Here is a 27336-nt window from a genome sequence, read left to right as displayed (position 1 = left end):
TGTTCTATTTATCATTCTGTCAGTCTATCTATCGTTCCATCTATCTATCATCTGTCTATGTTCTATCTATCATTCCATCATTATATCTATCATTCCGTCCGTCCATCCGTCCGTGATTTTATGCCATTTCGTTCTGACATGTCTGTCTTCTGCAGTACCTGGTGATGGATTACTACGTGGGTGGTGACCTCTTGACTCTTCTCAGCAAGTTTGAGGACCGTTTACCTGAGGACATGGCCCGATTCTACCTGGCGGAGATGGTTCTGGCGATTGATTCTGTGCATCAGCTGCACTATGTTCACAGGTGAGGCCATTCTGCTAACAGATTTGCCCTGGTTTTGCTTGCCTTTCTCTCTTTTTCATTTCTACTGCACAACACTGACATTTGGAGCAAATTGCATGGAAATAATTTGTCTGTGGGAATGTGAATTCTTCTGGGAACACAGGAAGTGACCAAATTGTTCTGATTTCAGCAATCACAGAGGACATTTTAGTACTGCCTTTGGCTGTCTAGTTGCTATTGCGTTGAATTTACGCGGAGCACAGTTCCAGGGATAACGCTCGGAGGCGCCCAGCCTCTCAGATGTGGCTCCAGTGGAATTGATTTATTCTGGTCTTACTAATTGCAGGCTGCTGCTACGGAGCAGAGCAGAGGTCCATGCGTACAGTTTGGGCTCTGGGAACTCAAATAAGGACTGTAATTACAGGTTTAGCCACCCCGGCCGTGAGAGATTTGTTTTGGACGATTTAAAAGGGGTGCGATACTGTGGGCAACTCCCTAAGAAAGGAAAATAGATGAAGTTCCATTTTTACCCAGGTTTAAGTGCATCGTCCAGTTTTGGACCGATTTACTCAAGCTTGAAATGAATGGTTACATAACCTCTTCATTAGTAAAACCCAAAGCTAAACTTAAGGTGCTGAGTAGACCGGCTTGACGAAGGGGCGGGGCTTCCATTGTTGTCATTTATGCGGACACAAAATGCAGGAAGTTGCCTATTTGTGTGCCAGGCTGTGAATTTCCTGTTAGTCTGTCCCCCATGCTGGAGGCTTTTCGGTTCCGAAAGTCTGTTATGTATTGTTTGAGTTTCTTAACTAACAATGTTTTTAATATCTCAGGTTCTTGTTATTCACTATTAGAATATAAAGTGTATGTTTGTCCCCTGCAGCAGTGTGCCTATGTTAATGTGCTACATCTTCCTGCTGTCCAGTTAAAGCTGTTTGTGTTTGAGTGGTAGTCAGAGCTCACACCATATGTTCAGTGATAAACTGTGACACGTTTTGGCCAAGACAGCTGTTCCTCTTACCTTATATCTCTCTTATGTGAATGTACACGCATGGCTGCGCTGGCATTTTCATTGCATGAATAAGAAGAATTTCAGTGTTTCGAATCTGTATTTGGATTGTTGTTGTGAAATTTGTATCTTATCAACTGAAATGAATTCTTGAACTCAGCATGAAATCGTAATTGACCTAGTCTCTGGTCTTATTGTGCACAATCATCTTTGCACATTTCTCCAAATACAACATTTGGAAAAACGCTTTTTCTTTAATCTAAACATAATAACTGGTTTGACTATGATTTTTGTCATGAATCCTTTCAACTTTTTCAGCTCCTCCCCTCAAATCAGCTGTCATATAGAGATAACTTTTTACAATCTAATAAGTCATAATATAAAATGAAGTCACACACTACATTTTTTTTTCTAGTTGAATATCATATTTTACTTTGAAATATGTACGTTTATAGAGTAAAATGTGTTGAGAACCTTGTTTGATGTTGATTTCCTCTGAAGTCCCTTCATAAGGGTTTCACACACTTAAAAGAATAATAATTATTAATTGATTATTAATTAGAGCTATCAAGATTATATTAGAGTACTCGATTTAAAAAAAGAATCCTTGATTGCAATTTGCCCTTGTTGATTAACCAGCAAAATATTGGAAGTGGTGTATTCCACAGATGAGAATCCATGAACCGCATTATTAGACTGTTTTCAAAGGCTGCATGAATCGATATATTAATATCATTTAAAATAAAAATGGTGCCATTGTGAAATCACAAATACTGCGATTCACTTAAATATTCAGTAAATATATGATCAATTGATCATGCTGTAAAGTGTAACAACAACAATCAAATGGCCGTTGGTGCTCTCTTTTTATATCACATTATGTGTTTTAACCGTGTTGTTCAATAAAACCATATGATTACTTGCTTTTGTTATTAGGGATGTTCTTCTCAACCGATTTGAATCGTCTCACATTTGTATCGATTTTCAACGGGCTCCGACTGAATCGTTACATCCCTACCTATTATTCTTGCCTCATTGCTATAGGTATGTAGGCCTTATTTAAGTCATTTTAATGGTTATTGTTCGCTTGGGTCTATTTCTATTACCACTAAAATGGTCCCACTTTATATTAAATAATAATTTGTTACATTTATATAGCGCTTTTCTAGGCACTCAAAGCGCTTTTACATGGAAGGATGGGGGGGGGGGGGGATCTCCTCAACCACCACCAATGTGCAGCATCCACCTGGATGAAGCGACCGCAGCCATATTGCGCCAGAACGCCCACCACACACCAGATTATTGGTGGAGAGGAGACAGAGTGATGAAGCCAATCAGTATATGGGGATCATTAGGAGGCCATGATGGACAGAGGCCATTGGGCAAATTTGGCCAGGATTTTTAATGACCACAGAGAATCAGGACCGCGGTTTAACGTCTCATCCGAAGGACAGTGCTTGTTACAGTATCTTGTCCCCATCACTATACTGGGGTGTTAGGACCCACACAGACCACAGGGTGAGCACCCCCTGCTGGCCTCACTAACCTCTACCAGCAGCTACCTAGTAGGGATGGGCGATATCTTATCGTTTGCGATATACCGGTAAAAATTCTCCCCACGATAAGAATTTGCCTTCCCGCGATAATAACGATAAAGCCTAGTTGATGGCGCGACCCATCCGCACCGTGCCACCGCTGGCCGTCTCTTGATGCCCTAAGCGTTATTACTTTATGATGGCCGCGGTGGCTGCGTTCGTCACTCTGTATAGCTGAACGGGGATTGGAGAGAGATTTTCTTGTGGTGCCCCCGCAGCACTCGGTGGCCTAAGCGCCGCGCAATGGGAGCGGCGGCACTGAATCCGCATCTCACGTGCAGAACGAAAACAACTATGGTGGAAGCTGCGGAAGAGTTCATAGCTAAACGAGGGGCTACCTGAGGGCAATCTGAACCATACAGATGTAGGCCTATTTTCACTCGCTGAGCACTTGGACTGAGCGCTTAAGAGATTTGCTCTTTCTCAATCGATCGGTAAAGCACACTATTTCAGTTCATCTCAATGAATGCGCAGTGTATATGACGCACATTAAACACTAGTGTGAGGCGCGGGACTGAGAGCGCTCAGTGTTTCACACACACTCAAAGAGAGAGCGAGAGAGTCTTATACCAAACAGAATTGACGTGCTACATGTAAACAATATCCTTTGTTGCATTTTCCTGTAAAGTAATGGCGTTTATTTGGAATTATTCAGCCTTTCGTGAACAGAAAGAAAGGAATGCACAAACGGGAATCTCATTGGCTGGCGTGCACCTATTACTGCCTGTTTTGATTTCAGCCAATCAGTTAGAATGAGCGCTGACAACGTGATTAATATTCATGAACCCAGAAGCTCATTATTCCTTAGTGCAGTTTATTTTTTATTAGTAGAATAATTTGTGGTATTATTATATTATCAACTCAAATTACTGAAGTTCTATCATTAAATCATTATTTTCAACTTTTTTGTAATCTGAAGACATTTTTGGGATAATTACTTTTGCTGTTTCTGCTATTTTTACCACTGTTTGCACCATGTATGAATAAATACAGAATCGGTTTACATGTAAAACTTGTCATTGATTTAAAAATTATTTTTGTTTGTATTGTGTGACGTTTTTTTAGCACAGTTTTAGCACTATTTAAACATTTCCTGCACTTTTACAGAAGACAATTATATCTGCAACTTTTCCATTTCTGAAAAGGCTGGTGTGGAATTTTACATAAAAAAATTATTAATTAAATATATATATATATATATATATATACATATACATATACATATACATATATATATATATATATATATATATATATATATATATATATATATATATATATATATATATATATATATATATATATATATATAAATATAAGAATGCATGCAGCTTTCACTTGTATCCAAAAACATGGGGAATGATACTACATTTATCGTCATTGATATCGTTATCGCAATAAATACTAGAAAATATCGGGATACATTTTTAAGTCCATATCGCCCATCCCTACTACCTAGTTTTCCCAGTTGGTCTCCCATCCAGGTACTGACCAGGCTCAGCCCTGCTTAGCTTCAGTGGGAAACCAGTCATGGGCTACAGAGTGATATGGCTGCTAGGTTTGGTGGTATGGGTAAGTTTAAGGGTGGGTTAAGAGTTAAGGGAAGAGACAGCAGTGTAATTATTGATGTAATTACAGAAATCAATTGCAGCTGTAATTACATGCAGGTATTTTTATTTTAAAGTACAGTGTAAAAACATGTATGGACACAATAAGTGGATTGTATCAAATTAATAATTTAAATGTTAGTACATAGTAGTTAAAGCCACTTAATATAAAGTGGGACCAAATATATATATGATTACTCGATTAATCGTCAAGATCAAGATCTATCACCAAAATAATCGTTAGTGACAGTCCTAATAATAATTGAGCTTTTATGATAATAGTTTTCAAATTTTCTTTCTGACCATTTTTGCTGTGTTTTTCATAAATTGTCAGTGTGGAGCGTTATAAATGTTAGAGTAGTCTTTTATATCAGAAGAGAAAGGAAATTGCTGTTTTCTATTAAATAAGCCTTTTAATTACTAAAACAACAGTTTTGATCTTTGACTGGATGTCCAGGTGGCTATAGACTAATTTGCCTTTCCAATTAACAGCAGTTTGTGTTTCAAAACAATTTTTTTTTTTTAAGTGAAGGTGTTTCTTAAGGAGGACAACTGTGAATAGTTGTATGTTCGGCTCCAGTCGAGTGGACTCCATATGTGTAAGCTGAGCACAGCGTGGAGCTTGTGACCGCTGCACCGACCTGTTCACCAGAGGTCAGCAGTTCACCTCCCGCATTACTCTCATTCCACATGCAGACAGGTATGTGACACACCCAGGACCAACCCTCTGAACACCACCAGACCAGCAGCAACAATCTCCTGAATGCAGGTTATTTTCAGCACCTCCCCTCAGCGTCTGGCCATGAGCGAGTCTGGCCAGCGTTTGAGAGACATCTAACACTCATATTCCTAGAAGAGCCCAGTGGCGTGTCTGGGATTTCGACACCTCATTGTCACTTCTGAGGCTCTGACAGCCACACCACTGCCATCTGCAGTCTGTCTCGGCTCTGGTCATATGAGCTCCAGTGACTTCACTCCCATTAGTGGTCGGTGCATTAGTCTCTTTTCCACTATTGGACCAGTGCGAGGCAGGGCTAACAATGAGTTGGTTGGGGCCAATAGTCTCGGACCCCGAGCCACAAGACCAAAAGCAAGCTTCGTTTCCACTGTCGGGCCAGTACCTCAATAGCGCTACCCTAAAATCCACCCTCAACATGCCTCCATAGAACAGCGTCACACAACCTTACCATTTCACCAGCATGAGGTTAGCTGACTGAAAACTACATAAAAAGAGAACATACTTATTCAGTCGTGCCTGCCTCCATTTATTTGTGAAGACAGGTTTTCACAAAACAACTCCATTTAAGGCTTTTAAATCCAAAGGCTTACACGTTTAGAAAAATACTGATAAAATAGCATTTCTTTAGAATGAATGAGTATTTATTTAAATTTTCCACGAAAGTATGTGACCTGAGGAGGTTTGCGCAATCTTCCCCATCTCACTGTACTGTTATCTTTTATTTTTAATCACTCCCCATCGTATCGCAAATCAAAAGTCATTTCAGTTTTGTGCTGAAAATAGTTGTAAATGTCTAGCTGGTAGCCTGATATGAAAACAAAGGAATCGACAGAAAGCTGCGCATCTCAGACAGTGTGCAAATAATAAAACATATTCTCTCCTTGCACTTGAAAGGACAAATTCACACAAATTTATCTCAAAATGCTGGCTTTGGCAAGTATCCTAGTAAACATAGACGGTTATGGCTTAAAGGGATAGTTCACACAAAAATTTAAATTGTCATTTACTCATCCTCGAGTTGTTCCAAATCTGTATTAATTTCTTTCTTCTGCTGAACACAAAAGAACAATAAATAAAACAAATTCTCTCCTTGCACTTGAAAGGACAAATTCACACAAATTTATCTCAAAATGCTGGCTTTGGCGAGTATCCTAGTAAACAGAGGTTGCGTTGAGAGGTTGCGTTGAGAGGTTGCGAAGAGGCTGCCTTCGGAGGACACATTTCAAGGTAGGAAGGCATCAAGGCACGTCCGAATCTAATGTTAGCTTCACTTCCTGTCTCCTGAGATGCCTTCATCTGATCGATTTTTGAAGGCAGCATATTTGTATCCTTCAGTGCCTTTGATATCCCACAATCCTGTGCTTTCCATTCTGTGACAGTTGAGCTGGGAAAAAAAAGATGGCATCCGAAAGTTGCGTTTGCTGGTCAGTTTGTGTGTAAATGTACGGGGTTTTTTTTCTGATGTCATGATCTGATGTCATTTCTAGCGAGAAATTACTAATGTAGTAATTCAATATTTGTTTAGTTATCACCAAAGCTCTCTCTATTTTGCTGTAGACCATTAACTGTTACACTGCCGAACTGTCCGAAATCAGTTTTGTGAGGTGCCTTCATGCACAAACGTTGCCTTACAAGCCATTGTTTGATAAGGCAACGAGTCAGCTGCCTAGATTTTCGGATGCAGCCATAGTCGGTTATGGCTTAAAGGGATAGTTCATCCAAAAATGAAAATTCTGTCATAATTTACTCGACCTCAAGTTATTCCAAACCTGTATGAATTTCTTTGTTCTGCTGAACACAAAAGAAGATATTTTGAAGAATATGGGTAACCAAACAGTTGATGGACCCCATTGACTTTCAAGGTAGGGAAAGAAATTACTATGGAAGTCAATGGTGTCCATCAACTGTTTGGTTGCTGACATTCTTCAAAATATCATATTTTGTGTTCAGCAGAACAAAGAAATTCATACAGGTTTGGAACAACTATCCCTTTAAGTGAACGGAAACAGTAGAGAAAGGTATGCACGTGTATCAGTATATTTGATCCGTGTATTAGTCTTCAAGTGGCAGCCTAATATTCCTTCTGCTGTCTGTGATTTTAATGTTAATAAGATTACAAAAGACAAAGCAATCACCCACTAGCCTGACAAGCCAGACCCACATCAAGATGTTGGGTCTGGGAACACGCCATTGGCAGGGCTCAATCTGAGGGGCGGGATAAATGGTTGTCTTTCAAATTCCCTCTGCACGCAATAGGATAGCGCTACAACCGACCAGAACAATGAAGAAGGTGAAGCGGAGCTAGTTGATAGATTAAACTTTCACCGTATCCGGTCGGCAAAACTCAGAACACATCTTCCTCTTTTAAGAATGACTTCAGTGCTGTTCTTTGTTCCTTTCTCAAAGAAAAGCTTCGTCTTCCAGAGTCGTGGCCAAAGCCGATTCGAAAGACCACTGTTCGCCAGCTACTTTGTTTACAAGTAGCATGCGGAACCTCCACAACCTCCGCCCACCGACTATACATGATGTGATTGGCCTGACTAGAGTTTGTTTTTTCCAGCTCGCAAGCCAACGGAGAGTTGCTAGACGCCTTGGCTGCAAAATATATTTGCTGCCGCTAGGGTGTGTCTAGATTTCTAGGCTAATCACCCCTGCTCTTGACTGAATTTTTTTTTTTTTTTTTTTTACCTTAATAAGGATTCATCTTTATTTATTGTTTATACAGGAAATATTATATGGAGTGTTGTTTTACATTTGACTACTTTATTCAATTTCTGTACCTGAAAACTACTGTTAGACCTACCTGAAAAACCTGAAAGGCACTGATTTTTTTTTTCTCATTATTTGATTGGGCTGGCAAAAATTTATTTTTTTATTACTTCACAAAATTGGATTAAAAATGCTAAATACTGTAGGCTACTGCAAAAAGTAGTGATTATACCATACTGCACGGTATACAGTATGCTAGTGTTCCATTCTCAACCTATCCCTCTGAACCTAGTGTTTAGTGAGATCCTGATGGTGTTTGAAGGGTTTCTGATTCAGGGTGTGGTGTGGCACAGCTGCACAGCCTCTTGGGATTGCCAGGATCGTCCATCTTTGCCTGGAATTCCAGGAGCTCCCAGAGGAATGAAGAGCACTGCAGCTTCTGAGCGAGATCTCAACCCCAGATCCTCAACCACATCGCTGATCACCATCTGCAGAATCCTGGAGGCCGCAGGAGAAAGCCCCCTCGCATTCCTGCGGTCTCTTTTAGCAGGAAGCCGACACTGAAGTCAGCAGTAAACTACTCGGTGACCTTTGTATGGCAGTTCACAGCTTCCTGTTCTTACAGTGTAACAACTGTAAGGTTCGAGTTTATGAAGTACAGTAACTGTCCAACTGGTGGAAGCCATTAGTGACAGTATGTTTTTGTGGTTTAAGTATGTGAAGTTTTGTCTCATCTTGTAAGATTCTTTTCAGGGCTGTTTTGGAATGGGAATTAACCTCTCCATCACAGCGCCGCTCCAAGGTATTGTGTAATCTGGGTTAATATTGATTCAGGTGTGCATGTTTTCTGCTCGAATGAGTTGCTGGCGGAGAAAATCCAGCCTGAAGCTCATTCGGATCATGAGGTCGGCCTCTATCGCATTGGCAAACACACACACCTCAGTCATTCTGGAGCTCCTGAGATCTTCACTCTAGTGGTTTAGCGAGGTCTGTTTGTGAAAATCCGGTTATTGACCCTCCTCTGGACTGTGTGCAGATATTGATCAGAATTCCTGAATGTCCACCACTTTTCTCTCTCTCGGGATGATAACCTGATGGGTAGGATAGATACGGCCCTCTCCTGTCCAGGTCCTTGGGGTCTCTGAGAGTCAACTGTCAATAACTGTCATCAGATAATGATTGGAACCGCCTTAGTCAGCGTCCTTACGGATAACATTCAATTGTTTTTCTCAGTTTTATTTTCTTTTGACTGGGAATTAACAATCTATAATGAATCTGTGGCTTTGTCTAAGACTATAAATGTGGAAATTGGGATCTCCTTTTTTGGGGAGGAACTAAACTTTGAAACTACATTATCATATTATATTATGTTTATTATATTATGATGTCATATTAATTATATATATTTTTACTTGTTTCACATGAACAAGTTATATGTATAGTTCCCCTGTGAACTGTGAGCCCAGTACTGACAATAAATCCAAAATAGATACAAAGAAACAGTTTGTCTATTAATTTATCCATTTATTCATAAAAATAAAAAAAAATCACTGTCAGGACAGATTATAGAAAATAAGTGCTTATAATTATTTTATATTTTGAAAAATCTTTAAATTAATAGGTAAAAAGTGACTGATTTGAAAAGTTAGTAATAAAATGAACAACAAAGTAACACATTACATAGAAAAAGTGACAGGTCTATTATTTTGCAGTTATACTTAACGCCCAGATCATTTGACATACAGTATCAGATTGTTTTGTTCCGTCCATTTATGTTTATCGCTGTCAATTGGATTCAATTGCACATTTAAATGTGGTTGTCAATCCAGGAACTTTGCAATGGATAGTTGGAGCGGAGTCTGACTAACTTGTGTTCACAAGCCCAACAGATACGTCTGTGATTGGCTTAAAAGCTAAATGCTGCAAAAACATGTTGTAAATAGAGCACATAAACACTCACGGGAGCATTTTAAAGCATGTATCAGTACTACAGAATGGCAGGTATTGTCATGTTAAATGATCAAATAAATCTTTGGTGGGACAAAATAAATATTTTTGTGTCCCTGTTTGATATTATCCAGATTGATGTAGTTAGTATCCTGTAGCATATCTACACTAGTGTTTATATCCAAATGTAACTCCACCCCTGTGCTGTCCACATTCTTGCTGTATTTTCTGGACTTTTAAAAATCATTTTAGGTGCATTTAAGAAAAACAGCACCTGTTGAGGAAGTTGAGGCCTATTGTAAACCACTAAACAGGATGTGGTGTAAACCCTGAAGGAAGTGGTACACCACTGCTAGTTGTTCTGCTCCTCATAGGAAGTGATGCCTCATTTCCAGGAAATGAGACGCGGTTCTTTGTGAGAGGCTCAGTGTGACTGAGATGAGGCTGTCTAATAGTACGACTGGACAGCTGACCATTGTAGATGTTAGTGGTCAGTAAGCCGTGACACTTGTCTCTCTGTCTAATGTCAGGGCAGATGGTGTCCATAGATCCACATGCTCTTTCAAAGCAGGATTACCTCCCTTCCTCTGATCACTTGTCCTCTCTTTCTGTCATTGTGTGTGTTGAGGCCTTCATGCGCAACACTGATATCTTTGACTTTTTATTTGTTGATATGTAGCTAATTGTTTTGTGAAGTGTCTGGGAAATGCATGCTTTGTCTGGAATGCTCTTAACAAAGGGTGGGGTTATGCCAAGCGGCAGTTTCTCTTGAAGCCAATACGGAAGTGACTTACCGTAAACTGCAATTCATCGACTGGTCGCTAGAGACAGACTCCAGAAGGGAGCAGAATCTCATTGAGCTCCATGTTAAAATGCCCAACTTTACAGCAGAAAAAAACATGTTTACAGCCTGGTACAAATTGTAGTTTTGTTCTATTGATCTAATTTTACCCTTCATGACAACTGTGAGGGGAGTGAATTATATATATTATATAAAGCCTTAAAGTTCTGCATAACCACTTCTGCATGTCCACTCAGTTCCACCCACGTTCCGCCTCTTTGCCCATTTTCTGTTATCCGGGAGTGACGCTCGATGATGCGCTGCCAAGATGGCAACGGCCAGCTCGTCCCGACTTTACGCTTCAAAATTGCTGTTCAGAATCCTGTGGGTGATGTCACGGACACTACGTCCATATTTTTTTTACAGTCTATGGGTTATGCTAGCAGGATTTACACCAATTAGACACCAGAAAGTGAGATCTGATTATGGGCTAATTCACACTGAGCATGAATTTTGAGCATTACATTTTATTTTATTTTCACTGACCAGTAAACAACAAACTTTGTTTATATGTCCAGAACTGCTCATTTTTGTATTGTGAAAAGCTCAATGCCAAAAGTTTTGTAGGGTGCAGTTTTCCACGTCTGTCTTTGTGGAAAGAGAAAATAGCTGCTAGTAGATTAAATATGGTCATCACTGTAAGTGGTTTATTTGCAGAGGGCTGGGGGGGATGTTTGCTGTTTTGTCCACCCCCTTCCACTCGCGAGACTGACAAATAACAAATAGACGCAAGAGAGAGGAATGCTGGGTCATGCTAAAGGCCATCAGTGTTTACTGTTTACGCATTTATAGGGAAAATTGCAGGGTTTTAAGTACAGCTCATGACTTTGGACCGCCTAGCCATGGGAAAACGTTTCAGTCCATTGAGCAGTCTCTCTTTCTGGCAATGCAAATTCAACAATGCTTTATTGGCATGACAAAAAGTTAGTGTTAGGGGTTTATTCAAATCTCAGGCGCTTTGGTTGCTATGATACAGAATATCTGCGGAAGTGTATCTGATTTTGCAGATGGTTTGTTTCTGAATATAAGAATCTTGACGCAATGTAAAGTATTTGCTCTGGCTCTTGCTTTAAATGATTTTATTCCGTTGTTGTGCTTGTTGTTGTGGTCTTGTTGCCATTGTCCCAGCAAGATGTGGCGGATGGTCGGTATTGTATTCGTCGTGCCCCTCGTTCACTGTGATTGGACATCTGGGTAAAAAGCGACAGTTATGAGCTTTGCGTTTTACCCAAAGTTTAACATTTTTCAACTCTCGGCGTCCGGGAAAAAAGCCAAGCGTTCAGTGTGAAATAAACGCTCAGCATCAGCGTTGGCATTTTTAAATATGCTGCGCTTCCATTAAAAACAATTAAAAAAATATGCTGGCCGTAGGAAAAAACACTTTGTTGGACACAGCCTAAGAATCCTTCTAAATCTCTCGCACCATGTTAATATTGGGAATGTGTGGAATTCTGTCTCTCTCAGTATCTTGGTAGTACCGATCTCTTTTTCTGTAAACAGCAGCTCGTCTGATAAGAGTCTCCAGTGGTCTCGCTTTTCATGCTGTGAGGTTGGCATCAGACGCTTGCCTTAATAGGACATCACTCTTCTGCTTTTTAATTTTTTTCTCCCAATCTCGATCTTTATTACTCTTTCTGCATTTATTATTTATTGGTTTTTTTGCTTGATTTCTTTTTTCTCTTTTCATTTCCTCTGCTAGGTCAGTGGTTCTGGTTTCTGGTGTTCCTTTTTATATAATGGGACATCAGTATAACACACAACTGGAATTGTTTATTGTACAAAATTAACAGAATCTCAACATTAAAGGGTGGGTAATATGATCAAAATATTATATCACGATATGAGTAGTTTTATTTCACGATAACGATATATCACAATGTAATTATTTTTGCTTTGAATAAGGTTTTTATGATGTCAACATTTTTGATACCATTGAAAAAATGATAATGCTCATCACCAAGTTCAATATCACAATACTAGTACTAAAAAAAACTCGAGATGAAGACAAATAAACAGTTAAAGATAAAATAAGAACAAAGTAATTACAAGCAATAGGACAAAACTATAATAGAGCAATAGAACAATAGTACACCTACCTGAAAAACTTAAGAAATACTACATAAATTGTATAAGTAATTAAATACAATAAACAACACTGCATAGTCTTCTCTGTGTTAATTAAATACACATTTATTCTTATTAAAGTTACAAATGTTATTCATTCAAGAGCAGTGGGTGATTTTTCTCTGTATTTTGCTGTTTGATTAACATTCATAACACTAGGCTGCTGTCACTTTAAGACTGAATACACAGATCTAATATACAGATACACATGCACTTTCTCAACTGTTTGCGTTCACTTATGAGTTGTCTTTTGCTGCTTATTGTGCTTCAGCGGTTTAAAATCACTTGTTTTTTAAACAGCAATGCTTAAAAATGCATGCAAATGATACCCTTTCGTGACCGTGCAGCACGGCAATGTCACGTAAGTGCGTAATAACGATAGAGACGATAGTCCAAAATCTTAACCAGTTGACGAATTTCTACTGGTTAATCGGGTCTACCGGTATATCGCCCACCTCTAGTTATTAGTTATTTTATTTTTTCATGCTCTCACCAGCCAATATAATCACTGCTATAATCCTTGTTGCAACTAAACCCGTATTTTATCATGTGTAATGTTTTCTTTTTTCTTGTGTAGTTATGTTAGTGGCTTTCTAGGATATATATTTTTCTATTTTATATTTGTCTTTACTGTCAGTTCAACTTTGGCCAATTTAATGCATCCTTGCGGAATAAAAGTATTAATAATTTATCCTGAATGATAGTTGAGTTTGTGTTCTGTGCGTGTATGTCATGTGTTAGTGATTATGGCAAAATAAATCCTATGATGATCTGGACCTTGATGTGAAGTGGTTAATTTTGAAATAATTACTGGCTGCACATTTATCCTACTTGTTACATGTCCACTTTCTGAATAATAAATGGTCATTATTCATAAGTTATAAAGAAATGGCAGACTGCGGAATGCCTTAATGCACAATCAGAATCATGTCCTCCAGAGTGTCTAATAAGTGCGTTGGAATGTTCTGTTGGGTCAGAGCATATTTTGGGCTGGCTGTGAGAAAGAGAAGTTATTTTTAGCAGCACGGCTCTGTTCCTCAGTGCCCACTGATCCTTTACTGTCTCTATCACTCACACACACAGTCTTCCACCACCTGCCCATTGACTGACCAGCTGCTGCCCCTCCTGTCTCTCTGTGTGTGTGTTAAAGAGACCCTGAGGACTGAAATGTTTCTTGACCATTCACACACTAAGGTCATTTATACCTCTTCTCTGTACTGATCTCATATTTATAGTGATTAATTTATTTTTAGTAGATAAGAATTTAGATGTATTCATTTCAGGCTGCTTTGGAAAGTGTGTTGTGACTGAAAATTGTATTTATTTTAAACCTCTTCCTTTTAATAGTTGATTAAGTTTGGGTGGCAATTTTAATGATGGAACGTAGGGCTGGAACGTAGTAGCACTTTTTTATTATTATTCCAGAATCAATATTAGTTCATATTAAATTGCTTTATTTTAGTTCTTGCTTATAAAAGAGGCAGAGGAAAGTTACCTGTTTTATTTCAGCAGAGGGCAGGGCTCAACAATAAGGACTGCCCGATGGCCCGGGCCAGTGTAAACGTTGCTCGGTACAGTTGACTCAATCGGGCCAGTGCTGCATCACGAAAGCTTATCATTTGCATGTGTTTTTAAGCCTTGACAATTTAAATATTGAAGTCCAAGAAGATGCAAAAGAGAACTTTATTCAATAGTGTGAGAAGTTTTGTGTGCGCACACATAGGCCTGTCACGATAACAAATTTTGCTGGACGATAAATTGGCCAAGAAATTATTGCAATAAACGATAATATTGTCGTTCTAAGACTATTTTCATCTAAAATAATGATAATGGCATAATAATGCAGGTACACCTTTTCAAAGATCAATTAACTTTTATTTCTAAAGACAATTTAACACTGAAAACGGAAAGCATTTTAAATATCCACAATAAATGAACAAAACGTAAATGTAATGCATAAATGTAAATCTAAAACAACCAAAACCAAAAAAGCAATGGACTCTCAGTCTGTTAACAAAAAATGCACTTGAATAAACAGCTGTTATTTTTACCTGTGCCTTCCCTGTTAGACATATACAGAAATGTAATAGTTATCAAACACCTTTCTTAACTGCATGAATAATAAATGAAATATAGATTAATCATCATTAAAGCGACAATTTTCTCTGTTCCCGTTGTTCTTTGATGAACATTAATGACAGGCATCATCAGTGCTGCTGTCCCGTGCATCTAATTTCCTCACAACTCTTTAAGTTCATTTTTAAACTTTATTTAACTCATTTAAGACTCCTAATATGAGAATACCATAGGCCGTAAAAAAATATGGACGGCGCGACTTCATTGACTTCCGCTGACCATAGTTGAAGCTTTCGTAGGCCCGCTCACGGCGCTGACATCTTGGGACCGAGTCTGCGCAGTAGCGATCTCGGGACCAGAGTTGCGCAGTAGAGAACAGGAAGTAGAGGCGCGATTATCAAAAGCCCGCCCACACTCTCGCAGATGCATAACAATTCATTATGTTGGTGTGAAATAAACAGTTATAGAAATGTAGAAATTAAAGCTCCAATCTCCTCCCTAAAATCCCGAAAAAGTCCGTTAGTGCCTCAGTGACAACACTCAGAGAAGCCGTCAATCTCAGCTGTCAATCATGACGTCACACCCCCCGTTTTTATAGCATCACATAACTCACTGAAACTAAACTTATTTAAAAAACGAACACTTTAAATGAAATCCCCGTAATAAAAACTGCCTAAAATGACAGAAACCATCTTTAGGAAACAATTATTTGAAGTGTAATTGAATTGTTTAGTGTGTCTCGCTCTCCATTCAAATACATGGAGGGGTGGGGTTTAGGAGCTATACTGTGACCAGCCACTGGGCGGCAAACGAGGCGCAGAAGCTTCAGTTTCTCACAGGAGCGCTGCAGGCTTGGAGAATACTCAAAATTCTCTGTGCTGTTGTTATTGTTTGTTCAAGAGCAAAAGAGAACCGACGCGAGTCTGTCTGTGCGTCGAGTGTGTGTGTGTGTGTGTGTGTGTCAGAGACACTCCCTCGATTAGCTGACATGAGACGCAGCCACACAGACAGGACATTGACATACAGCGCATTCTCTTGTCTTGTGTCTTGTCGCGCTTAGAAGCATTTACATGTATAAGAGCGTGATCATATAATATAACGCTCGGCAAAAATGGATATAAAAACAGACGCTGGAAATTATCGCGGCCGGAAAAATTATCAAGCTCATTATTTTTATCGTGCGATTTAATTGATTTATTGACTATCGCGACAGGCCTATGCACACATCCGAAGCACGCACCCAGAAAGCCGTTTTCTTTCACGTTTTCGTACTCTTGAACGGACATATTCACACAAAATTACGTAAAAAATGCCGGACAGAGAGACATTTACAGATACAGTGTTGGGGAAAGTTACTTTGAAAAGTAATGCATAACAATTAGTGCTGGGAATCGTTTAAAAAAAACAAAAAACTAATTAAACGCATTGTTTTCTGTAGTTAATCGCGATTAATTGCAAGTTTTTAATATTTTGATATTGTAATAATTTCAGTTACTCTCCAAATGAATGTAGAAACAATTTAAAGACATCATATTTTAAATGTGTAATGGCATCTTTTTATGAATGAAGGCCAGTGTCACTGATACTTATGTCTCTATGAAACATCAATGACATTACATTACAGTATAAATGACAGCTACCAATTTCAACATTTATTAGGCTTTAAAAAAACAACTTTTAATTTAAGTGAACTTAAAACATTAATTGCGTTAAATATTAATGCGTTCAAATAAAAAAATTATCGCCCACGTTAACGCGTTAATTTGCCCAGCACTAATTGCAATATTGCTTTACTCCCTTAAAAAGTAACTAATTGAGTTACTTAGTTACTTTTTTAAGAAAAGTAATGTTACGTTACTTTTTTGTTACTTTTGTGTTACTTTTTCTCACCTGGGCTGGGCTTGTTTTTTGTGTTTTGTTTTTTATAAAAAAAAGTTATATTTTTGTGCAAATGTTAAGACCTCTTCACACCAAAATTCAAATAATAAGCCTCAGGCGGAGGTAAAAATGCAAATCCACGTGTGTACAGTAGAGGGCATAGCTAAAAAAAAAACCTTTCAGCTGTGCTTCCATTCTGGACAATGGAAGAAATAGGACGCATGAGAAAAAAGTTTTAACACTAAATCAATAAAAACAAAACATTTTAAGTCATTTTTGCTCATGGTTTAACTGAATCATCGAAAGTTAGCAGCAAAACATTGGTCAATTAAGGTAGATTAAATGCATAAAAATATTTGTTTTATTGAAATTTTTTATTAGTGGATGTTTACATAGTATTCTGATTTTGCATTTGACTGATTTTATTCAGACATTTGCATGTGCCATTTATATTTTTAACATTTTACCAAAATCAAGCTCAAATGGAGTTACGAGGTTTTCGACCAGCAAATGTCAGACATGCGTGTTTTGTCCGTCATTAGAATAGCGGTTAGTGTGTCGCATTACGGTTTCATCAACTTACATGTTATAAAGTTTATTGTAGCTCTGTGGGTGCTCAGGTTTTTCTGTAATTTGGCCAAAATCTCAATGACTCGATGACAAATGCTAGACTAAGACATCCCCCCCCGCCCCCCCTTCCAAATACATAAAACATTAGCTTTTGATTTACATTTGCATTTGCAGTCTGGCCGCAGCTGTGGTAACGTGCGTCCACAGGGCAGGAAACCAGCACTAATCACATTTTAATGTCCTCCTGCTTCCCATCGTTGTGTTTCTGTCAGGGCCTGAGTGTAGCGTCCTTTATGTAAGAGGAAGATACGTTTTTCTTTCAACACTTTGACTGGCTGAGGGGATGATGTTAGCTCCGGTGTTGTCAGGACAGGGGTTAAGTTCACCTATTGGCAGGAGGGATGGCAGCCTTGGGTGAACGGATGATTATGTCATGGTGTTAGATGTGTCTCACTTGGTTTTATTATTGGACCTGCAAATTCATTATTGCGTTAAAAAACAGAAGCAATACACATTTTTTTTCCCATCTCCTATTTATATTTTATTTCAGCTATAATTTTAGCAATCATTTTCAATTTAATAGTAGTTTTAGTTTGAGTTAAAGTGCTCCCTTATGGTTTTTCAAATATTACCTTTCATGTAGTGTGTAATATAGCTGTTTGTGAATGTAAAAACTCTGCAAAGTTGTAAACATCAAAGTGCACGATAAATAAAGTTATTGTCTCCCAAAGAATCAAAAAAAGAATTGATTCTGAACAGCCCAAACAAATTGTCAGTAATTTCAGTCTTACTTCCATAACATTCCTACTAAGGCTGGGTATTGACACAATTTTCAAAATTTGATTCAATTTCGATTCACAAGCTTTCGATTCGATATTCGATTCCATTCAAATCAATATCGATTATTTTGGATGTATATCAGGTACAATACATGGCAAATTTTCTCAAGAAAACAAATCTTGTAAACTATGGGATTCAGTTGATAGTACATTAGCCTACTAATATTGAAGGTAAAAATGAACTGATTTGTATACAAACACTTAAATTACACTAAATTATGTTTTTTAAATTATAAGTTATAATGTTAACTTTACAATTACGTTATCATATTTCTACTCCAATTTGTTTTTTGAAATATAAACATTTAAATGGTGGCTGTCATAAAAACTTGCCAGATTTATTCATTCATACATACATACATACATGCATTAAATATTGAAGAACCTTAAAAATGACAATGAATAGCCTATATAATGTGGTGCATATAATTAGCAAAATGCTCCTCTCTAGAGTACATTTTTCTAGCTGACTAACGAGTTTATGGACACTGGATATGGTTTTTCTGAGGTAAATGTGACGTTACATGACATTGTTTACAAGCCGTTTTACTTGCGTCTTTCTGCGTTTGAAACACTGATTGAGCGATTCTATTACTATTCTATGTGACATGACACTGATTTCGGTAAGTTGTCCTGTATCTTTTAACACACTTTCAGATGCTCATTCATGTTTATTTTCCGCTGTAACTGGTACTAAGGCGGAAGAGAAGATCGGTTCATGTGCGCTCCGCTGAGCTGCGGCAGAGCGATATCGCGCCACAGCCCCAAAACGGTATTCAGACTTTTTCATATCAAAAGTTATAAAGCACAAAGATTATTGCGATTTATTAGATGGGAGGCACGCTACAATGTTTTTCATTCATTAACTGAAAACAGGATGACTAATCGATTCTTGGGATTTAAGAATCGATATTGTTTTGTAAAAGTGACAATCGATTAAAATCGAGAAATCAATATTTTTTTACCCAGCCCTAATTCCTACGTAACAATGTAACACTTTTGCATAATGCCTGCCTATGGTCCTCATTGGCTGCCCGCGAACAATGTCTGCTTTGACCTGCTCTCAAACACTGTAGTTGTGTACATGTCAAGAAGACACTCTTTTCTGCTCTGCAAAAGCAAATTCTCTTTGTATATACTTTCAAAGGATGAGGATGTGAAGAGTCAGTGGTTAAAATTACCACTGCGATACAACAGCAGTATAACCCTTTGACGGCGGCTTCTCAAATCTCTGCGAGGTCAACGTGTTTTATATTTGTCTTAAGAAGAAAGTCTTTCCTTTAAGAAAATGCTAGTGCACAAGCTTTGATTTAAAGACATTTATGCATGTTTAATTTGTTGATATTAAAAGTTGATTGTTAGAAGGGAAACTGTATTTTTCGAGTGTCATCACTGTTTTCCTCTGATCCCAGAATGAGCGCCAGATGAATCATGTTAATCAGTTGGATTGGTTTGCATGTGAACGTTTCCGCCTGTTCTCCTGAGGCGGCCTCCCTTCACAGTAGCTCTGCCTCTGTATAAACATGGAGGGAAAGCAGCCGGAGAGCGGCGGAACAAATAAACACGGCCTCTAATGAGGCAATCCAAACCAATGTTGTGCCTGTACCCACACATGGGTCAAATCCACACAGGTCCTCATCTGGGACAAATGTAAAGTTTCCGCTGCCGCATTAACGATAAAATCAGTGATCCGATTCGTACAGCTTGTACAGACTCTTTAATGTGCCCAGAGAAGTGTTCCCTGTGAGGAAGTCTCCATGGCTGTCCAGGCTTCCCGTGCTGATTTTTTTTGGAAGAGTCCCCAGTTATGACTATAAATTGTAGTAGACCACGAAAGTACTCTTTGTTTTCATTCCTTAGCTCTCAAATGGAGTCGCAGCAGGAGTGTTTTGAAGGGGACATTTCATGAAAAACTTGTTTTTTTATGTGAAATCCTCTATAGTTCACAACCCCAGTCCGCACTGAACATTTATTGAAACTAAACTGCAAAAATGAGGCATTTAGATAATGTCATGGCTATGATATCACAACCATGAGCACATAGTTCACTAAAAAATGAGCCATGAGCAATAGTTCAGCAAAAATTGTACTCACCCTCATGTTGTTCCGAGTTCCAACCTCATATGAATAACTTTCTTCTGAAATTTTCATGCTGCTTTTTACATACAATAAAAGCATATGGTGATCAGGACTTCATTCACTTTAAACGAAGTCTTTGTGTGAGGGAGCATTTGATATTTATTAGCTCTTAAAATGTATTTTGCATGCCAAAAGATCACACACTACCGTTTAAAGGTTTGGGGTCAGTAAGATTTAAAAAAAAAAAAAAATGTTTTTGCCTCTAATGCTCAGCAAGGCTCTATTTATTTGATAAAAAAAAACAAAACAAAAGTTGTATTGTAAAAATTATTATTGATCATTCATCATCTTTTCTATTTTAATACATTTAAAAAATATTATCCATGATCCATTTTTTTCAGGGTTCTTTGATGAATGGAAAGTTCAAAAGAGCAGCATTTATTTAAAAGATACATTTGTAACAATTTAAAGGCTTTTACTATAGCTTTTGTTTTGATGGATTTTAAAAAAATCCTTGCTGAATAATTTTGAAGTTAATTTTTTATAAATTTCAAACTTCATCCAAACTTTTGAATGGTAATGTAGGCCATTTGCTTATCTTTATCATATTCTACAGATATTGTAGGGAATTCCAAAGGTCTAAAAGATGACAGAAAAAATGTAAATTATGTTTTGAGTAAAATCTTTACTAATATTATAGCACTGTCTTAACCAGGCGTGAGTTTTTTTCCTCCAGTTGACAGACCGCCACAAGCGACAGGTTTTGTTGATTGCTTGGTTTCTATTTCAGTAGCAGTTTATATTCAAGTGTGGTTAAGTTTCAGGAATATAAAAATGCTGCAAAAATAGTAGAATATGATATACCTCAGTATCAAGTTTCCATCAGCTCTTAGTACAACTGTGTTTTCATTATAAATCTCAATAGGGCTTTTTACTATGGTTCCAAATTTTTTTTAAACTGACCCATTGAACATTGTTACAGGTTTCAGGGCCGTTTGGGTGACATATTGAAGGAAACTCGCCTCACGAGTGCTGTAGTAATTCATGTCTATACGAGGCACATGCAAACATTCACTCCGTCTTTATTACACCTCCACGTCAACCTCCTGGATCAAATTTACGAGGGGCGAACAAGAGCGAGAGCATGAAGGAGAATAAGAACAGTGTGTGTTTCGCTCTCGCCTCGAGCGTGTTCTCTCACACACAGGTTTAGATAAGCTGTAACGGAGACATGAACTTGCGACACTTTGATGCCTGTTTGTTTATGCTTCTAGTGCCGGCTGCCCCATGGGCAGGTCACAGACGGGGCAGAGAACACCTCTCATACCCTGTTAAGACTAATCCTGCCCTGCAAATGACAGTTTCAAATCTCTGACCTCTGTTTGTTTTGACTTCCTCTCGTAAGAGCTTGTGTTATGTGGAGTGGATGGAGGCTTTCTGTGTCACAGAGCCGTTTCCTCTGTGACTCTCTCAGGAATAGAGGTGATTTACAGGGCGGACACAAGTGCCCACTGTGAAGCCCACTGTGAATTACTGCTCTGTCTCATTAAGAAGCTCTCTAAAGTACTCACTGGCTCTAAGCCGAAATATGCCTCAAAAACATTTTTGCTTCATGTAAACAAAATACAATGATAACAGCAATTTTTACATTTACGGTAATGTATTTTGCAGGCACTTTTATCCGATCAACTTGCTGTGCATTCAAAGAATAAATGTGATTAGTATGGGGTTTGAATCCATAACTGTGGCAGCTTTGAACATTGCTCATAGCAATTTCTTTCACATCAACATATAACATTTCAAATCTTGTATTGTTTTCTTTCTAACAGAGACATCAAGCCAGATAACATTCTCATGGATGTGAATGGACACATTCGACTTGCAGATTTTGGCTCCTGTCTTAAACTCAGGGAGGATGGAACGGTAAGTGTGTTGAATATCAGTTAATATGCAGACATAAGAGCACACCAGAATATTAAAGGGTTAGTTCACCCAAAAATGAAAATTCTGTCATTAATTACTTACCCTCATGTCGTTCGACACCCGTAAGACCTCCGTTCATCTTCAGAACACAAATGAAGATATTTTAGTTGAAATCTGATGGCTCTGAAAGGCCTCCATTGGCACAATGGCACTTTACACGCTCAAGACCCTTAAAAGGTACTAAAGACGTTACAAAGTCCATCTCACTACAGTGGTTCTAAAATAACTTTATGAATCGGCGAGAATAGTTTTTGTGTGCAAAAAAACCCTAAATAACGACTTACATAGTGATGACGATTTCAAAACAAGGCATCATGAAGCCTCGAAGCGTTATGAATCAGTGAGCCGAATCATGATTCGGATCGCGTGTCAAACCGCCAAACTGCTGAAATTTGGCGATTCAAACTGCTGATTCGACTCGCTGATTCATAACGCTTCGAAGCTTCATGATGCCTTGTTTTGAAATCGTCATCACTATGCAAGTCGTTATTTAGGGTTTTTTTGCGCACAAAAACTATTCTCGCCGATTCATAGTTATTGTAGAACCACTGTAGTGAGATGGACTTTGTAACGACGTCTTTAGTACCTTTTAAGGGTCTTGAGAGTGTAAAGTGCATTGTGCCAATGGAGGCCTTTCAGAGCCATCAGATTTCAACTAAAATATCTTCATTTGTGTTCTGAAGATGAACGGAGGTCTTACGGGTGTCGAACGACATGAGGGTAAGTAATTAATGACAGAATTTTCATTTTTGGGTGAACTAACCCTTTAATCCTCAAATTTCACAGAAAAAGGAAGTCATCAGGATTTTTGTTTAGAGCTGATAATGGGTTTTAGTGTTTTTAGTGTTTTAATTTACAATGTTATGAGTCAGACAGAACCTACAAATTGGCTCGAAAGCTTCACAGCAGGAATGTGTAAATGCAAAAACAAGGCATATTTGGTTTATGCAAAGCTTTATTTAAGCTCTCATCAATATTTCTGTAGCTCAACAGGTGCTACCAACACTAGAGTAATGGATTTGATTCCAAGTGAAAACATCATGTCACTTAAAGCATATGCCTCATGGGACTTAAAAAGAATGTGAATTACATAATCCATTACTAAAGATATATATTTTTGAATCACTAAGGAGAAAGTGAATGAGAAAATGCTTTTGGAACCAAGTCTATATTATACAGTGACATCAAGACATTTTTCAAGTGTGATGTAAGCGTACAACTACTTTTTGAGGTCAGTTTCGGATTGGTTTTCCCATATTTTAGTTCACTTCCTGTTCTAAGAATATTTTGCCTCAGTTACACTACTGTTTAAAAGATTGGTGGCATTTAGTCCCCCCCCCCCCCCCCCCAAGAAATTAAGAATTTTATTCAGCAAGCATGAATTTAATGCATCAACATTTATAATGTCAAAAAAGTATATTTTAAACAAATGCTGTTATTTCTGTTATATTCAAGAATCTTGAAAAAAGTAGCACAGTTTCCACAAAAACAGTTGCATAACTGTTTTCAAAAAGGATGTTTCTTGAGCAGCAAATCAGCATATTACAATGATTTATGAAGGTATCATGTGACACTGATGACTGGAGTAATTCAGCTTTGCCATTACAGAAATAAATAGCATTTTAAAATATATAAAAAATAGAAAACCGTTATTTAAAACTGTAAAACAATATTTATGTTGTATTTTTGATCAAATAAATGCAGCCTTGGTGAGCATTATAGATATAAATATTTTAAAAAAATGTTTACTGACCCCAAATTTTGAAAGGCAGTATAAGTGTATCGGCACTAAAGGTTCTTAAAAATAAAGCCAGTGATGTAGTTTCAGTGCATGTAGACTATTACTGCACAACTAAAGGCTGGAATACAACACACAACTAGGCATCATATACTTGCCGACTTTGTCAATGGTTGGTTACAGAGAAAAACTGGGCTTCATACACTACCAGACTTTCAAATCGTTCCGAACACAACAAACAGAAACATGCGCCTCCTTGTTAAAAGACTCATTACAGATGAAACAAACATGGATGTGCAGGGATGACTGCAGTAGTATTTGTAGCGACTTAATTTGTGCTGAGTCGCCTAAGAAAAAAATGAGCTAAGCGCATTTGAATGCAGTCTTGGGTGGGTAGACGTGGTTAGTTTACAACGGGAGTGTGTGTGGCACAGTCAGTTGTTTTATCTGTGCAAGTAAGTCAAATATTGAGGCAAAATTGTAACGTATGTTCTGTTAATTTACTTTTCTATTGTTATTACAATTGTATTGTATTTTATTGCAAAACTAATAAATAGGGGAGCACTTCGGTTTCAGTAGTGATGATTACAATACAGTGTTCTAAAATCAGCTCAAAATATCAAAAAAATATAAATCGCAAACATGTTTTGATATCCTCCGCCAGGATGGAATCATAGTCTGAAGCTAAAAATCTGTGAGAGAGTCTGTGTCCATCATACATACACTATGCAGGTTTGTTTTGTGTGTGAAATCTGTCAACTCCGACTAACTAAAATCAGCAGACTGGCACAGACTTTCATCAACTAATGTTGACTCTTCTAAAAATCTGAGCTAAAGTCATTTACTGTATTCCAGCCTTAAAGAAAATGCTACAAAAAGAGTTTTAGGTCATGCTCTTTCATCTAGTTTTCTGATGGGACCTCGAGGGCTTGGACAATAAATTGCGAGTTATGCTTAACACTCACAAAAAAAATCTGTTGCAGAAATTGGGCTCCAGCTCAATCATGTAGGCACACTGTTTTAATATAAAATAATGGGAGACCCAGAGGACACCCTCGGTTTGAAAGGCAGTTTATGATCAGAGTTGTATTTCAGTCACAAGTCTTTGAAGAATGGGTGAGTATTTTACTTGATCTGATATGTGCTGCTGTTTTCTGGCACGTCACAGACAGCTCGCCAGGATATCCCCCCGACTTCTGACAAGAGCAGCGTGAGTGTGGTCTCTGCGTGTTCGCACGTGTGTGCCTAACTCTCTTCACATGTCCGTGTGTTTTCAAGTGTATGTCACTGCCAGCGAGAGCAGCTAATTTACTGCCTCACATCCACAAATTCTTCCAGCTGCACACATCTGCCACAGGCTGCATTACAGACGGTTTCCGCCGGCTCAGCCCCCTTAAACCCGAGCCAGGAAGCTCCAATCATCCCTCTTGTTAATTAGTGGTCTCTAGTGATATCTCCAGCTCTTTTTTTTCCTCTCTCAATGTGGTCTGTGCTCTGAGAGGTCTTTGTGTATCTGAATACTTTGGCCGTCATGTTCCCCTAGGCCACGCCCACCTTTGCTAGCTGCAACCAATGTGATGGCTTTTCTTTATTTGCATTTTTATAGTGATGAGTGTTGTGCCAAATAAAGATGCATTTTCAGGGATCAGTTTGTCTTTCAGCCCCATTCACTGACAGGATGTGATGTGTTCTGATCTGCTCAGACAGACACTGAACCCTTCTCTGTTTCTGTTCTCAACATGCCAGGTCCTGAATTCTCCTGCAGTCGTAATAATAAACACCACAGTTAATAGATGAATCTCATGATACCTGTCAAAAATGCCTTTCAAAAGTTAAACAAAAATGGATTTATCTTCTTTATGCCAACATAACATTTTCAGTTTGTTTGTTCTCATTTTTTGGTGAAATATGACCTCTACATGTTCTTGACAGGCTTTGTGAGATTCATGCAAATGAATTGCATTGTTTTAAAACTTTACCAGGCATCACAGCCCTGCAGGTAGAGACCTGACAATATGCCCTGAATTGACACCAGGATGTATTTCGTAAAATAGAACGTGCCTTTTTGATCCAGAATGTATTTGTTAAAGTCTAAACAACTAGACAGACTATTTAAAAGTAGCTATACCTTTGACTAAATGGCAAAAAAAAAAATTGTATGTATGCAGTCGCAGTGTCTGTGAATATTTGTGCCAAATATAAATGAAAAATTGCAGAAAATGATTCTTAAAGAGATAGTTCACCCAAAAACGAAAATTATCCCATGATCCTAGGTGTATATGACATTCTTCTTTCAGACGAATTCAATCAAAGTTACATAAAAAAAATGTCCTGGCTAATCCAAGCTTTATAATGGCAGTGAATGGCTGCCCAAATTTGCCCTCAAAAGTGCATCCATCCATTATAAAAGTAATCCATGTTCGGCTTCGGGGGGTTAATAAAGGCCTTCTGAAGCAAATAGATGGGTTTGTGTAAGAAAAATATCCATATTTAAAACTTAATAAAGTAAAATATTTAGCTTCCGCCAGTTATGTTTCCCGTAAGTTGAATACGGAAGATGGTTCGCCGGAAGCTAGATATTTTACATTTTAACGTTTTAGATATGGATATTTTTCTTACACAAATGCATCACTACGCTTTAGAAGGCCTGTATTAACCCCCCGAAGCCGTGTGGAGTACTTTTATAATGGATGGATACACTTTTTTTGGGCTTCAAATTTTGGACTGCCATTATAATGCTTGGATTTAGCCAGGACATTTTTTAATATAGCTCAGAATATATTCGTCTGAAAGAAGAATGTCATGTACACCTAGGATGGCTTGAGGGTGAGTAATTCATGGGGTAATTTTCATTTTTGGGTGAACTATCCTTTAAGGCCCTGATATACTCATACTCATGGCAAAGTTCTTTTTCGTTCTTCGGTTGGTGGTAAAAAGAACTTCGATATACTGTTACTGAACATCCAACAACACCCAGTCAGCTGAGACCAACGGCTGGATGAATATGTAAATATGTGCTGCACGCTTTCCTCTCTCAATAACAAAATAAACACACAACAAAAATGACAAAACGGCAAGCATTTTTTTAAGAAAACACATGTTTATTTATATAGCATTTTATACAGTAGATGGCTTAAAATCAAGCAGCTTTACAGTATTTAAACATGAAAAACAGTGTCAGTCTCTCATTTCATCAGAAGTACAACTTCATTTTCATTATAAAGCTACTCTTTAGTGTTTCCGTGTTTTTACCTGTGGACGTCTGATCTTGACGGACTCAACAGAAGAAATGAACCAGAGAAGAGTTCCATATCGAAGA

General features: G+C 38.1%; 1 protein-coding gene across 19 annotated transcripts in view; it reads left to right on the top strand.

Annotated features, from left to right (window-relative positions):
• The window catches only part of cdc42bpaa (CDC42 binding protein kinase alpha (DMPK-like) a), a 104745-nt gene that overhangs the window by 31142 nt on the left and 46267 nt on the right, over window positions 1-27336 (top strand). For 10 of the 19 annotated variants that reach the window (XM_079832311.1, XM_079832313.1, XM_079832310.1 and 7 more), the window contains exons 5-7: window positions 156-304; window positions 22126-22219; window positions 25186-25227. In XM_079832311.1, coding sequence (XP_079688437.1) covers window positions 156-304; window positions 22126-22219; window positions 25186-25227 — 285 coding nt within the window. The remainder of the gene's footprint in view (window positions 1-155; window positions 305-22125; window positions 22220-25185; window positions 25228-27336) is intronic. The other 9 variants (XM_079832315.1, XM_079832314.1, XM_079832312.1 and 6 more) reach the window with 1 other exon arrangement.

This window comes from Gobio gobio (genome assembly GCF_949357685.1).
Source record: "Gobio gobio genome assembly, chromosome: 13".
Classification (NCBI taxonomy): Eukaryota; Metazoa; Chordata; class Actinopteri; order Cypriniformes; family Gobionidae; genus Gobio; species Gobio gobio.
The sequence above is the reverse complement of the archived record's forward strand: the minus strand, read 5'-3'. Positions and strand labels throughout refer to the sequence as shown.